The following is a 13,047-nucleotide window of genomic DNA, read 5'->3' on the forward strand; positions in this document are numbered from 1 at the left end:
ACGCTGTGGGAGGCGCTGACGCCCCAGCTCAACAGGAAGGGGCTTTTTCTGAACGGAGTCATCCTTTAGCCCCTGTGTGACCTTGGGAAACTTGAATTCACCTCTCTGAGCCCAGTTTCCTCGCCTGTCAAATGAGGGCGGGGCAGTGACAACCCCTTCCTTACAGGGTGGTTAGAAGGAGCAAGCTGAATTTTTCACCCTTCCTCCACCCAGCAGTCACCAAGCACTCTCGGTGGGCCAGGCCTTGCACTGGGCTCAGGGACCACGGGGACAATATGCCCCAGACTCAGGTGCTCTCAGCCGCACCCAGACCAGGCAGACTCGCACAGCGCCGTGCGATGCCCGCTGTCAGGGCGTCCGTCCTGGCCTGACGCCTGGCCCCCCGCCACACTGTGGATGCCAGAGGACCGCAAATCCGCCCGTCCCATCTGCCCTGCGTCCTGGCGCCTGCCGGGCTGGGCACGAGACAGGTGCTCCACACACGCTTCCTGAATCGGGGAGGGGGGTGCGGGGTGGCCAGAGGGCCCGGGCTGGTCCTCCTCCTGCGAGCTGCACCCAGAACATTTCTCTGCGCCGCCCCCAGCTGCCTGCGCAGGGGGCAGGGGGCGGGCCGCAGGCTCGCTCCTGTCCCTCACTGTGACTGACGGCTGCTCACAGTTTTAATTAATATCCTGTTCTGCTCAGGCCCAGCAAGGGCCTCATCACAGGCGGGCTGGGAACAATAACTGCCCAACGTGGCCATGTGGGCGACCGAGCCACGCAGAACAGGCAGGTCCGCGGGCAGGGACCGGAGCAGGAGCCCAGCCAGCGCGGGCTTTGAGTCCCGTCGAGCTCCTCGTCTGCCCGGCTGGTGCACCATGTATTTTTGAACAGAAGGGAGGCTTTCGCTTTTTCCCCCACAGTGCCAAAAATAGCCGCATCTCCCGCCTTTGAACAGGAATCTTTTGGTTCCTACAAAGAGGCAGGAACAGGAGGGGCCCGGGAGGAGGGGCCATGCTGGCTGGGCAGCCGGGACCCCTCCTCGTCTCCCCAGCCCCAGAAGGTGACAGGGGCCTGGGACCCTTGCTCTGCCAGTCCTTCTGTGAGCCAGCCTCCCAGCACCTGACTTCCTCGGGGGCTCTGGACACAGCCAACATTCCCTCCCCCAGCCCAGGAGGCAGGCGTGGGAGGGAGGCAAACGGAAAGCAAGGACCCAAGATGGATGAGAAGAAAGTTCGTTCCTTTGTTAGCTTATTCGTTTATGTATTCGATTTTTCGTTTGTTCCAACGAAGTGCGCCCGGCTCTATTCCAGGACCTGGGATACAGCAGTGAACCACGTGACAAGATGCGGCCCGGTCCTCACGGGGCTCAAGGCGGATGGGAAGGGGGAGAGTTAAACCCGTCCCCACCACCAGATAGGGGTGGTCATTGTCACCTCCCGTGGAAGGGCCCGGTGGGCGCTGGCACAAGCCGAGTGTGGGTGAGGGTGGCCCTGCCCCCGGTGGGGAACGGCAAGTGGAAGGGGCGCCCAGGGCATGGACCCTCGCTCACCCTGGCAGCCAGCCCACAGGCGGCGTTTCCCCGTGGAGGTGGGAGGCCACCGGGACTCAGGGTTGGGATTCCAGAGCCTGGGACACGCCAGGGCCTTTGGCCGGTTCTTTCACTCATTTCACCCCAATCCTGGGAGGCGGGATGATCGTCTGCCCATTTTACAGACAAAGCAAGGAGGCTCAAGGGCAAGGGCAAGGCCAAGGTCCCAGAGTGGAGGACAGCAGCAGGGGCTCACGCGCAGGCCCGGGGGTCCCTCGCAGGAGCTGACACTATGCAGCCTGCCTGACAGCTGCCGCGATGCCCCAGAGGTTCAGAGGCGGCAGCGAGCAGCCGCGGGGCTGGGGCGTGGAGAGGGGTGGGTTTGGACCCAGCTTGGTCAGCCTCCAAATCCTGGGCCTCTCTGGCTCCCGTAGCAGCTCCTGAGTTTAAAAAAAAAAAAAAAAGGAGGCCACTTTCTGTCCCCAAAAGGCCAGAGCAGCGGGGAAGCCAGAGGAGGCCAGGGGGAGAGCGAGACTTGGAGCCCGTTTCTAGCTGAAAACTAAAGCCTGAAATAAGAGCGGAAAGCTATTTCTGCCCTGGGTTAAACATTCCTCAAAACCACATTCCTCTGGCCCTCCTCCTCCTCCCCTGCCAGGGAATCCAAGCTGGTGGCCTGGACGCCCCGCCAGCTTCCTGAGGCCACCTTGTGAGGCAGGAATGCCACAGCTGGCCGGGCCCTGCATCCCTTCCTGGGCACCCCCACGCCGGACGCACTGGGCAGGGGGCACCTCCCCGCCGATGGCACCATCAGGGTTCCCCGGGGCTGAGAAAAGCAGACGGCCCATCTCACAGAGCGTGGGGCAGAGGGGGGATGGAGACCCAGAGAAGGGCCGCCGGAGGCCACAGCACGTCAGCTAGAGCCCGGACCCCAGGCTCTGACTCCCTGGAGACTCCCCTGCCCATCAGATTGCAGGTCAGGGGCACCCACGGGTGGGCTCCCGTCCCGGTCAGCCAAGGAGCAAAGCAGAGCAGCACCTGGTTGAGCCCTCTGGAAAGCCCACAGCCTTCCAGCGAGGGGTGTTCCCAGCCTCCCCCTGCTCCGTGTGAGGCTCCCTGGGCACCGCATAATAATCCAAACCCACCCCAGGTGTATCCCAACCCTCAGGGAGTTACAGTTGCCCAGCCTGCTGCTGCCAGACCTCCATGTCCCGAGGTCCCATCTGGCACCGTGCGCCTGAGCCCCACAATGTACCTGTGAGGACACTGACACCCCGGAGGCAGCTGGGCCTTGCCAGGTGTGAGAAGGGCAGGGCAGGACGGGCCGGGACAACCAGGGGCTCGGCTCTCCACGGCCTCGGCCTCGGCCTCGACCGCCCTCTGCCTCCTAGACCCAGCCAGCAGGCTCCCCGGGAGCGGGGAGGGTGCCGGCCCTTTCTGAGGGGGCGCAGGCTTTCAAGTTCAAGGGCTGGGAGGACTTGGTGGGGTCAGCACCCAAGGCTCTGCCAGGATGGGGCAGAGGCCCGAGTACCAGGCAGCCGCCCCCTGCACGCCCCTGCCTCCCGCCACACTTCTGCCGCCTTCCCACAGGCCTCAGCTGCGCCTCCTCCCCAGAGGAAGCCTAGTCGAGGCTGCGCTGAAACCCCTCCAGCAACCAGAGCATTTGGCACCTGTAGGGCTGTGTGTTCACAGCTAGAAGGATCCCACCTACTGTCCAATTTCACATCCTGCCAGGAATCCAGGGTGCTAGGAATCCAAAGTCTGCTGTTCTAGCAGCTGCTTGAATGCCTCCCGTGACGGGGCGCTCACCACCCTATGCAGCAGCTCTAAGGTTCCAAGGCTCACAGAGATCCTGGGAGGTGGACATGTGGTAGGGAGAGCGTGGCTAATGTCCAGGTGAAAATCTGAGCCTGAGCCCCACCTTGGCCCCCAGCTGGGAGGCCTTGGGCATGTCCCTGAACCTGCTTGGGCCCCCTTTTCTTCATCTGTGAAATGGGCACCTCGTCCCTCCTCCCAGGGTTGTGGTAAGGTCACAGAGGGAGAGACCCGCACTCAGCACTCCTGGCACCGAGGACCCACCGTCATTACTGCCCGAGGATCGCTGTGCCCAGGGCAGACATGGAGGCCACGTTGTCTGGTCCCGGAACAGGGAGCTGGCTGCGCAATCAGCTTTAGACCCAGGCTCGTGGCCTGTCTGTGCCTCCCACCCAAGCGCCCCGCCCCCCTCCATGCATGTCTACATTCACACAGAGCTACACACACAGTGCGCAGGTGCGGGCACAGACATGCCAGCTCACCCACTCCTGACACACGCCACGACCCCATCCCTCACACGCGGCGCATGCCCACGGGAACCGGGGCTCACACATGACTCGCAGCCCCCACCCCACCTGCCCGCCCACACCAGGCACCCACACTTGCTCACACTCACCCGCACACCTCCACAGTGGCTTCTCAGCACCCTCCCCCACAGGGGACCCCTCACCACCACTCAGGGTCAAACTCCAGCTACGCCACTCCCCAGATGGCCAGCTCTGGTCCCCTCTGAGCCTCAGTGTCCCCATCTGTAAAATGGGAACCACACAGGGCTCCTGGGATGAACACAGCAGGGGATAAACACACGTGAGCGCCCAGCGGAGGCTGGGTCACACGAGCGAGGTTCACAGCAGACTCTCACCATGGTGACAGCCTCTGGTACTCAGGCCGTGAGGATGACAGATTCCCCATCACCACGGATGAGCGAAGGGGAGCACTCGGCATGAGCCACCCGACTTGGAGCCTCTACTAGTCCTCGCTCACACACGGCAGCCCCGTTACGAGGCTCTGTCTGCCCCAGCTCACGGATGAGAAATGCGACGCACAAAGACACTGAGCACTGTCCCCATGGTGGAGACGGCCCCAGAGCCTGGTCGCCAACGCCAAGGCCGAAGCACACGCCGTCCGGGGGCCTGGTGCACCTTCCCCATACAAGTCTTACCATCTGGCAACCTGAGCATTGTACGGAAAGGGAAACTGAGTCCTGGGGGCACCGGTGACTCTAAAGCCATGACCCAGGCCACGCTTGTTCTGGGAGTGAAGCCCAGACAGGTGTCTCTCAAGCCCTCCACGCCCACACCCACGCCGGATCCCAGAACCCAGCGCTCCAGAGTGGGCCTCCTCCCCGACCACGTGAGCCGGGGCCGACGTGGGCCAGTGCGGCCATCCACCAGCCAGGCCAGCCACAGGGGCTGCGCTCAGCTGCCACTCACGGCCAAAGCAGCCAAGGACCTGTGACAGGTCGCCCTGCGACCACCCAGGACCAGGGGCCACGGGCTCCTGACTCCGGAGGCCAAGCAGCCCCCTCTCTGCAGGAGCGTTGGCCGAGCGCTGACTGCATGCCGGTCCCGGCGTCCACCTGCGGGAAAAGCACCGTCCTTGTCTGTCCCCATCTCACGCACCAGGCGCCCAGAGCCTGGGGGCGGGGAGGGGCCTCGCCAGAGTCACACAGCCAGGAAGCAACAGGCTGGCCTTCCAGCCCTCGGCACTGCCGTCCTGCCCCAGCGGGGAATCTGACCCGATTTCAAGTTACCTGGGAACTCACATGTCTCTGCCCTGGTAAAGAGACCGCACCCTGGATATGCAAAGTGTGGCATCTTAGAATGATAGCAAAGGGGACAATCTGGGGTTTTTGTTGTTGTTTTATCTGACAGCAAGAGATATTTAGGACACGATGAACCACACCAGAAGGAACTTCAATGAAGAAAGCGAGACATCCCCACCTGGACCCCAACAGCACAGTGGGGGGCACCCTGAGAAGAGGCACAGTCCTAGGTTCCTGCCCCGTATTTGCCATGTGACTTGGGCGAGAGATTTCACCTCTCTGGTATTCCATCTGCCCATTTGTAAAACAAGGGCATTGGACTACATGACCCCGAGTCTCCTCCAGCTCAAAGATTCTAGGATTCTTTGTAGCAGTAATCAAGGAAATGAACACTGAAAACAGTGAGCTACTTTCTCCTTCCCTGCAAAGTTGGCAGTGATGAGGAAAAACACCAATACTCAGTGCTGGCAAGGATGCAGGGAAATGGGCATCTGGTCCACTTTTGCTGAAAATATAAATGGGAACATACTTTCTGGAGAGCAATTTAACAATGTTTCAATCAAAAGCATTTTAAGGTATTCCCAGCCTTTAACTCTGTTAAAGGGGAATATATCTGTAAGATGAGATAGGTGCAAAGATGCCTGTCCCAACATGGTTTACATAATAAAAGCAACATCCTGTCCAATGGCAGGTGATTAAATGAAATGTTGCATTCCTCTGAGGCACCCCTTAAAAATCATTTTTTAGAAGAATGGGTAAGGCTCACAATTGTCAGATTTTCATAAATTAGGCGATAAAGAATATATAATCTCAAATATACAAGATAATGAATTCTATATATCAAGTCCTGTTTCATCTTCCTCCTAAATATGCTCAGCCTCTGTCCTTGATGTCACACACACTGACACCGCGATCCCCTGGACTTGACGACAGCCCTCTGCTCCAATCCATCCTTTGGACTAGAGGCAAAAACGACCTCCAAATCCCAACCTAACAGGTCTCCACCACCTCCGTCCGTGTGCCCCCCTCTCGAAAAATGTCCAAATCCCTTCCTACGGGACGCCGGTGGGGGGTGACGTGAGCCGGGCCCAGCGGGCGGCCGGCTGCACCTCCCACTGCCCTCAGCCTGCCCCCGAGGGCCTTGGGAGCAGAGGACGCTCGGTCCAGTCCCAAGGCCGGGCCAGGAGAAAGTGCTTTTACCCGACACTGTGAGATGCGAGAGGCCAGGACTCTCTGGGGTGGGGGAGGGGACAGAAGGAGCCAGGTCACATGCAGTGTAGAGCTGGGGGTGGGAGAAAGAGCCAGGACGCAGTGAGCTGGCTCTGTGGTCCCGGCCGCTCTCTGGCCTCCTCTGCTTCTCTCTACAAGGAAGGGGTCAGGATGGAGGCCCACACAGCCCGTTCTGCTCTGGAGGACAGAGGACTGGCATCCTAAAGCCACTTGCCACCAGAAGAGGTTAAAGGGTCCCCTCAGAACCAGGCACTATGCTAAACCTTTCACGTGCCCCAAATCCTCCCCATCTTTGGGGTTCCCCGATACACCCCCATTTTGCAGAAAAGGCGAGGGGAGCTCCGTGGACAGGGCTTGCCCAAGGATAGCGCCAGAGTCCTGCCCACCTGGCCACCGAGGCCTCCTTCCGTCCCGGAGGCTGGTGCCAAGCAGTCCCCAGGCCGTTTCTGTCCCACACCCTGCACCTCACAGCCCTCCCCGATTTGGCTCCCTGGAGTCACGTGACCATGGATTACAGAGGAGCCAAACGGTGCTTAGAGAGGGTTAGTGACCTGCCCGAGGTCACAGACCCTGAGTAGGAAGGACCCTGCCCCAATCTCCAGAATATGGAGAGCTTTCCTGACAACAGACTTGAGGTTTCTTGCCCAGCTTAGTGTTAGAGTCTAACTGCGATTCCTCTTGCTGCTGCTCTGCTGAGCCCCCTGGAGACAGGAAGCAGCCTCCCATGTCCTACCCCCCGTACACAGGACCTGCGGGGAGGGCAGGCGCCACCTCCTGCCCCCAGGCCTTCCCTCTCCCGGAGGGCTTCGCCCTGGCTCCCTGGCTTCCCCAACAAGCTGGAAGAAAATAGGCCACACCTTCAAAAAAACACATGGTTGTGGGGCCCTCCGCACCCCAACTCCAAGATGGGGGCCTGGCTCAGCCTCCCGCCAAGGCAGCGTCTCATCCCCTCAGGTGGAGCAGAGTTGTGGGGAGGGAACGGTGATCAGAGAATATTCCTTATCCTGCGTGGGGGGGGCCTTTGCGGGACCCCTCCCAAAGCCCAAGAGACCCTAGAGCTCAACCAGTGACACCCAGCATCTCTAACCTGATTCCCGACCCCGGCAGGGGTCCCCTTCTCTGCTCTGGGGCGCAGAGGCCTTAGCTGCCGGCTAAGGACAACACTCGTCGCCTCTACAAGCTGCGTGTGCCGGGCACCGTGCCGGGCACCAGGAAAAAGGCCAAAGAGACTCAAGGTTGGCAGACAAGGTCAAGACAGGGCCTGGGCCGCCCCAGAGCAACAAGGAGGAGGCAGCCTCCTCGGAGCCCTGGCCAGAGGGTCCCTGAGGAGTACCATGAGCACCACGGGGGGAGGGGGAGGAAGAGAGTGTGGGTGGGGGTTTCTGTCTCCTGGGGGCGCTGACTGGGGCCCAGAAGCCTCGAAACAGATGCAGCTCGGCCAGCGGCCCTCCGGCTCGTTTTTTCGGTCTACCTGGCTGGTTACTGCCTGAGGGCAGGATGACATCTCTCTTGTCACATCTCTATAGCTGTGCCCGGGCAGTCAGTGACAGGTAGGTCAGGGCAGCCTAAAAATTAACAAGTACCAGGGGGGCGGGGGGGCGGGGGGGTGGGGGGCGGATGGCGGCGAATAAAACTGGATCCTGCTAAGATTCGGGCAAACTGAAGAGCCCAGCTTCCTGTATGTGTCCGGCACAGAGACCCTGCAGGGCCAGGGGGAGGCGCTCCTCGGGACCGGGGGGACCAGTGAACTCATCCACAAGATATACTGAAGGCCAGTTCATGATGAAGTAGAACTGTGTTGTCAAAACGACAATATTCATAACAATCACTCACATGCCTCCTCGCATCCTTGACAAGTGTTTGCCACGCGTCACGGGTGGCTCCTTGCCCTCTGCCACTTAGGAGGCTGTCCGTGAATTATCCTGTCGACGCCTATATACCCCAGGAGTCAGGCACCACGAGCACGCCCATTCTGCAGATGAGGAAACCGAGGCTCTGTTAAGTGAGCGGCCGGCCTGTCCCACAGTCCGGGCACACAGGGATGACGGCAGTCTCACCGACAAGGTGGGAGGAAGTGGGCCAGACCTCAAAAGGAGCCGCCTTTGGGCCACACTGGCTGCTGCTCTGAGCCTCCGCTGGGCGGGGGCTCCACCTCTCTGGAACCTCCTGTTGCTGCTGGATGCGACCCGTGCCGGGGAGGGGCAGGACTGGTTAGGTTACGATGCGCTGATGACTTACAACATCTCATCTGCAGAGGAGGGAGAATTCTGCCCGGAAGTGCTAAGCCCGAAAGACAGAGGGCCGCGGCCAAGCTGAGTCCAGGTGTGTCTAGCAAGGACCACACAGCTGGAGCTTTTAGACCGTCCCCTGCTTCCTCACACACACACAGGCCAGTGGGACAGCCTTTCCCAGAGGCAGGAGATCACCGCTGAGGGTGGGAGCCAGGACTGAGTCAGGCGACTCCCTCCAGGCTCGGACACCAGGTGATGCTGACATACGCCAGGCCCCCCGAACCAGCTGTGGGTCTTCAGCTGGGGCCCCTCGAAACCAAGATCTACAGGACAAAGACCTGTCAAGGAGGCACGTTCCTGGGCACGGACCAGATCTGAAGAATCAGAAGGCTGGGTGGGCCACCCGACCCAGACATCTTGGCATTTAACAAGCTCTCAGGGGATTCGGACATTCAAGACTTCCTCCTGCTCGCTCCTCTCCCGACCCCCTGCACACCGTCCCCTGAACAAGGAGCAGAGGCTCTGCTCCTCCGCAGAAGGAAGCCTGCCTGGGGCCACAGAACCAGCTGGAGGCTGTCTCTGTTCTTCCTGCCGGGAGGCCTCCCATTCAACAAATACCTGCGGACCTGGTCAGTGCCAACACAACCAAACAGACGAGGGCCTGCGCCAAGGGGGCTGGCGTCAGCAAGGGACACACGGGCGGCAGGGAACTCACCACCACACCACCCCTAATAAGGAGTCTAGGAAGGGAACCCGGCTCACTCTCTCCTGATAGAAACTATTCCCTGTCTCCAAAGGCCTTTAAAAATAGCCCAGCCCCGCACCCCCAGGCCAGTTCCTAACAGAGCCTTGTTGACTCAACTTCTCCCAAAGTTGATGGATGTGCCTAGAAGAAGGGGAGGAGGCCAAATGACTGCCAAGGCCCCTTCCCAGGCTGAAGCCACCACCGTGGCTCAGAGCAGTAACCAAAAAGGGACACATAGAAGAGAAGACCCCCCCCCCCCGCCCCCCGCTGCCCAACCAACTTCTAGGTGTGAGCACTGGACATAACTCTGGGAACAGACAGGCCTGGAGTTCAAGCCCTGACCCCGCCTCAGGGCTGGCCGTGGGATCCTGGGCCTGCCGTTCACCTGGGGGAACCATAGTTTCCCCATCTGTAAGTGGGATCGTAACAATGCCCCCCATGCCTAGGGCTGTTGCAAGGATTCTATGCGTTAACAGTGCAAAGAGCTCGACCTGTGCCGTGCCCAATGAGCAGAAAGCCTGGCTTCATTTGGCTCACAGGCGGCTCCCCTGCCCCACCAGGAGGGAGACCCCCGCTGCAGCCCAAGCCCAGGCCTCCCAGCAAAGCCCACCGTGCCCTCCGCCTCCCTGAGCACAGGAGCCCGGGGAGTGCCCCCTGCAGCCCGCCTGCTGACGGCATGGGCCACATCTGGACCGAGCCTGAAGGAAGGCCCAGCAAGCAAATCTCACAAAACAGCAGCCAAACAGGGAAGGCCCACCCACCCACCTTGGCGAGAGGGTTAAGGGCAGCAAGGAAGGAGCCCCTGGTCCTCGCTCCAGGCCTCACCCGTTCGTTCGAGGAGCGACTCCCAGGGTTACGAGCTCCCTGCTGCAGAATTCCACGGGGGAAGGGCCAGGACCTCTCAGCATACCAGCGCCCACTCAGGAAAGCCCCCTTTGTTCCAAGCACATGGGGGCCAGGGGCACGGGGCTGAAGCTTGGGCTTGGGCAGACCTGCAAATGTGCCCGGAAGACCCAGGGAGTGCATGTGCATAGAGGGGGCGGGGAGCAGGGGTTGTGCAATGCACCATCAGAACCTGCCTCCCAAGCCTCCATCCGCACACGGGGCTGGCAGTCAATCGGCTGACCCAGGGAGGGTGCACAGGGGCTGGGCTGGGCTCTGAATTCCAACCCAAGACCAGGGCCACAGCCCCCTTCCAAGTCACACGTACGGGCAGAAGCCCTACCAGAGGATGCGCTGTCCCTCGTCCCATCCCCCAAAAGGAAAATGGGTGGGCCAGGACCCAGTGCCATCAGCCCCTAGCCTGCCGAGCACTTCCCAGGAGGCTGCCGCAAGAGAGGAGTGTGGTCTGGAGAAACCGGAGGTGCGAGGGGCCTGTGGAGTTGGGGCGTGGGGCGTCGCGCTGGGGCAGACCTAGAGAATCTGACGCTGACAGACTGCCCCCAGGACGGCCCCCAGGGGGTTCAGTGATGAGATGACCAGATCACCCCCGGCTGCGTAAGCCCATTTCCCGGTGTGGCACACAGAGACAGAGGGGGAAGGCTGACGTGGGAGCCAGAGAAGTCAGCGCACAAATACAGCAGGGCGCCCGGGACCCTTGGCCGCCCCCGCTGCCACGAGTCTCTGACAAGTCTCGCCACCACCCCCGACACATTCACGATCGGGGCCAGGGAGGGGGCGACAGGCCATCCTCGCAGCAGCGGCGGCGGCGGCGGCGGCGGCGGCAGCAGTGGCATCGTGATGCATGAATCACCCGCCCGCCACGCTTGTGCCTGTCGGTTCCCCGCAGCCGGAACCACCTCGCAACTGGGCGCCCCCTGCCGGGACCACCGCCCCCGGCCCAGGAGCACCCCTGCCCGCTTCGACAGCGCCAGAGGGGGCTGCGGGTGCACTGGGGCTTTCCCTCCGGGCCAGGAGGTGGCCCCGCGCTCCCTGACAGATGACACACGCCCGGGCGTGGGGGCTAGATGCCCTAGAACAAAAGGGCTAGGTGTGCGGTTGGGGCCGCGGCGAAGGCAGGGCAGGAAACGACCGAGGGAGGGTTGCGGCGTTGACGGTGTGGGGAGCGGACCCGGAGCCAGGACGAAGGGTTTGGGGAGACGGGACGTGGGGGAGGGGGCTGGGGCGCTGGGCGGGGGTCCCGGGCGCGCACTCACAGTAGGTTTTCCTGGTCAGCTCCTCCACAACTTCGGGCTTCAACTTGCTGTTGGATTTCCCCATCCTCGGCGGCCGCGGCCCCCGCCCCCGGGCCGGACCCGGGCGGGACGCCCAGCGGGAGCGGCTCGGCGGGCGCGGGCCGGGGCGGCCGGGGCGGGGCGGGGCGCGCGGAGGCCGGCGGGCCGGGCTGGGCCGGGCCCGGGCCGCGCCTTTGTCTGAGCCGTGCCCGCGCGGCCCGGGCGCGGGGCTCCGGCGCGCTGCGCTGCGCGGCTGGCGGCGCCTCAGCCGCCCTGGGCGCGGCGCGGGGCCCGGGACGCGGGGCAGCCGCTGGGCAGGCCCGGCCGTCGGCCGCCGCCCTCTCTGAGCGCCGCGGCGCGAGCTGCGCTGGGCTAGGCGCCGGCGCGGCCGCGGTGTTGCCCGGTCGTCCCTGGTTACTGGGCTCCGCGGCACATGCTCGCTGCTGCGCTCCCTGCGCCGCCGCCCCTGCGCTCCCCGCCTCCCGCCTCCCGCCTCCCGCCTCCCGCCCGCACCAGCGCGCCAGGGGTGGACCCGGAGCCGCCACTCAGCGCCCGGCACCACCTCCCGCCCCGCACCCGCCCCACCGGGCCTGCGCCCGCGGAACCTCAGCTCCGTGAGCGCCAAGCCGAGGCGACCGAGGGGCTCCCCCTTGCCTCATCGCGTCCCGGGCCCGAAGCGGGAGGTGACCCCGCCACCCACCTTGAATCGGTCTCGAGCGCTCCAGAGGGCCCCCCTCCCGCCACACACACACCAAGGAGCGGGCCGGGCCCTGAAGATCTGGCGTGAATGAGGCCAAGTGTCTGCCTGGCGAAATTCATTCATTCGACACGGATTAGTTGGGCGCTGGGGACACAGCAGTGAACGGGACAGGAGAACGGGGGGTAGGGACGGGGGAGGGCACTGCTCTGCAGGATGTCACATATTACGGTGGGGGCACATACCACAGCCTCGGAGAAGGTGACCTCCAAGCCCCGGGGGAGGGAGGTGGGTGGTTGGGAAACTGACCAAGGTCCAGAAAACCTGGAGAAGGGAAGGGGGCCTGGGCCCAAAGGGAGAGCTTCCCTTGCAGGGAGCTCCAGGGACAGGGAGTAGCATCTGAGGCCAGAGAGAAGCTGGAGGGCCGTGGGGGGGGGGGAACGACAGGCCTCCCCCCTCCCCTCGGAGTGGGGCCTCTGGGATTACAGATGGGAGGTGCCAGGGTCAGATCTGCCTTCTCTGCTGCTCTGGCCTCCGGCTGGCGTGTGCAAGCAGCAGGCGTTGGGCAGGGGTTGAGGCCAGGCCTGCGGCGTGGCCGGGGCTCCCGCTGGATGCACTGAGGCCAGTGGGTTAGGGGGGTGGGCAGCGGGCCAGGGAAAGAGCCTGCCAGGCCTCCCTGGCCACCCCGTCCACAGCGTCGGAACCCTGCGACTTTTCCTAGTCCTCCCAGCTGTAACGTTTTGGTCCTTAGCAATTCTCACAGGCTTCACGTGTTTCATTCCTTGTGCTCTTGGGTCTCCTCCACCAGAGCAGGAGCCCCCTGAGTGCACGGGGGCTCGTCTCAGTTGCAGTCGTATCCCCGGCTCCTACAGGGCACCTGCCT

General features: G+C 62.8%; 1 protein-coding gene across 1 annotated transcript in view; it reads right to left on the bottom strand.

Annotated features, from left to right (window-relative positions):
• The window catches only part of NCS1 (neuronal calcium sensor 1), a 42,974-nt gene extending 31,414 nt beyond the window's left edge, over positions 1-11,560 (bottom strand). The window contains exon 1 of the mRNA XM_054584226.1: positions 11,450-11,560. Coding sequence (XP_054440201.1) covers positions 11,450-11,513 — 64 coding nt within the window. The 5' untranslated portion in view covers positions 11,514-11,560. The remainder of the gene's footprint in view (positions 1-11,449) is intronic.
• Between the last annotated feature and the right edge of the window lie 1,487 nt (positions 11,561-13,047).

The sequence above is a fragment of the Pteronotus mesoamericanus genome, unplaced genomic scaffold, assembly GCF_021234165.1.
Source record: "Pteronotus mesoamericanus isolate MK-2021 breed Mesoamerican mustached bat unplaced genomic scaffold, CSHL_Meso_final contig_78, whole genome shotgun sequence".
NCBI lineage: Eukaryota > Metazoa > Chordata > Mammalia > Chiroptera > Mormoopidae > Pteronotus > Pteronotus mesoamericanus.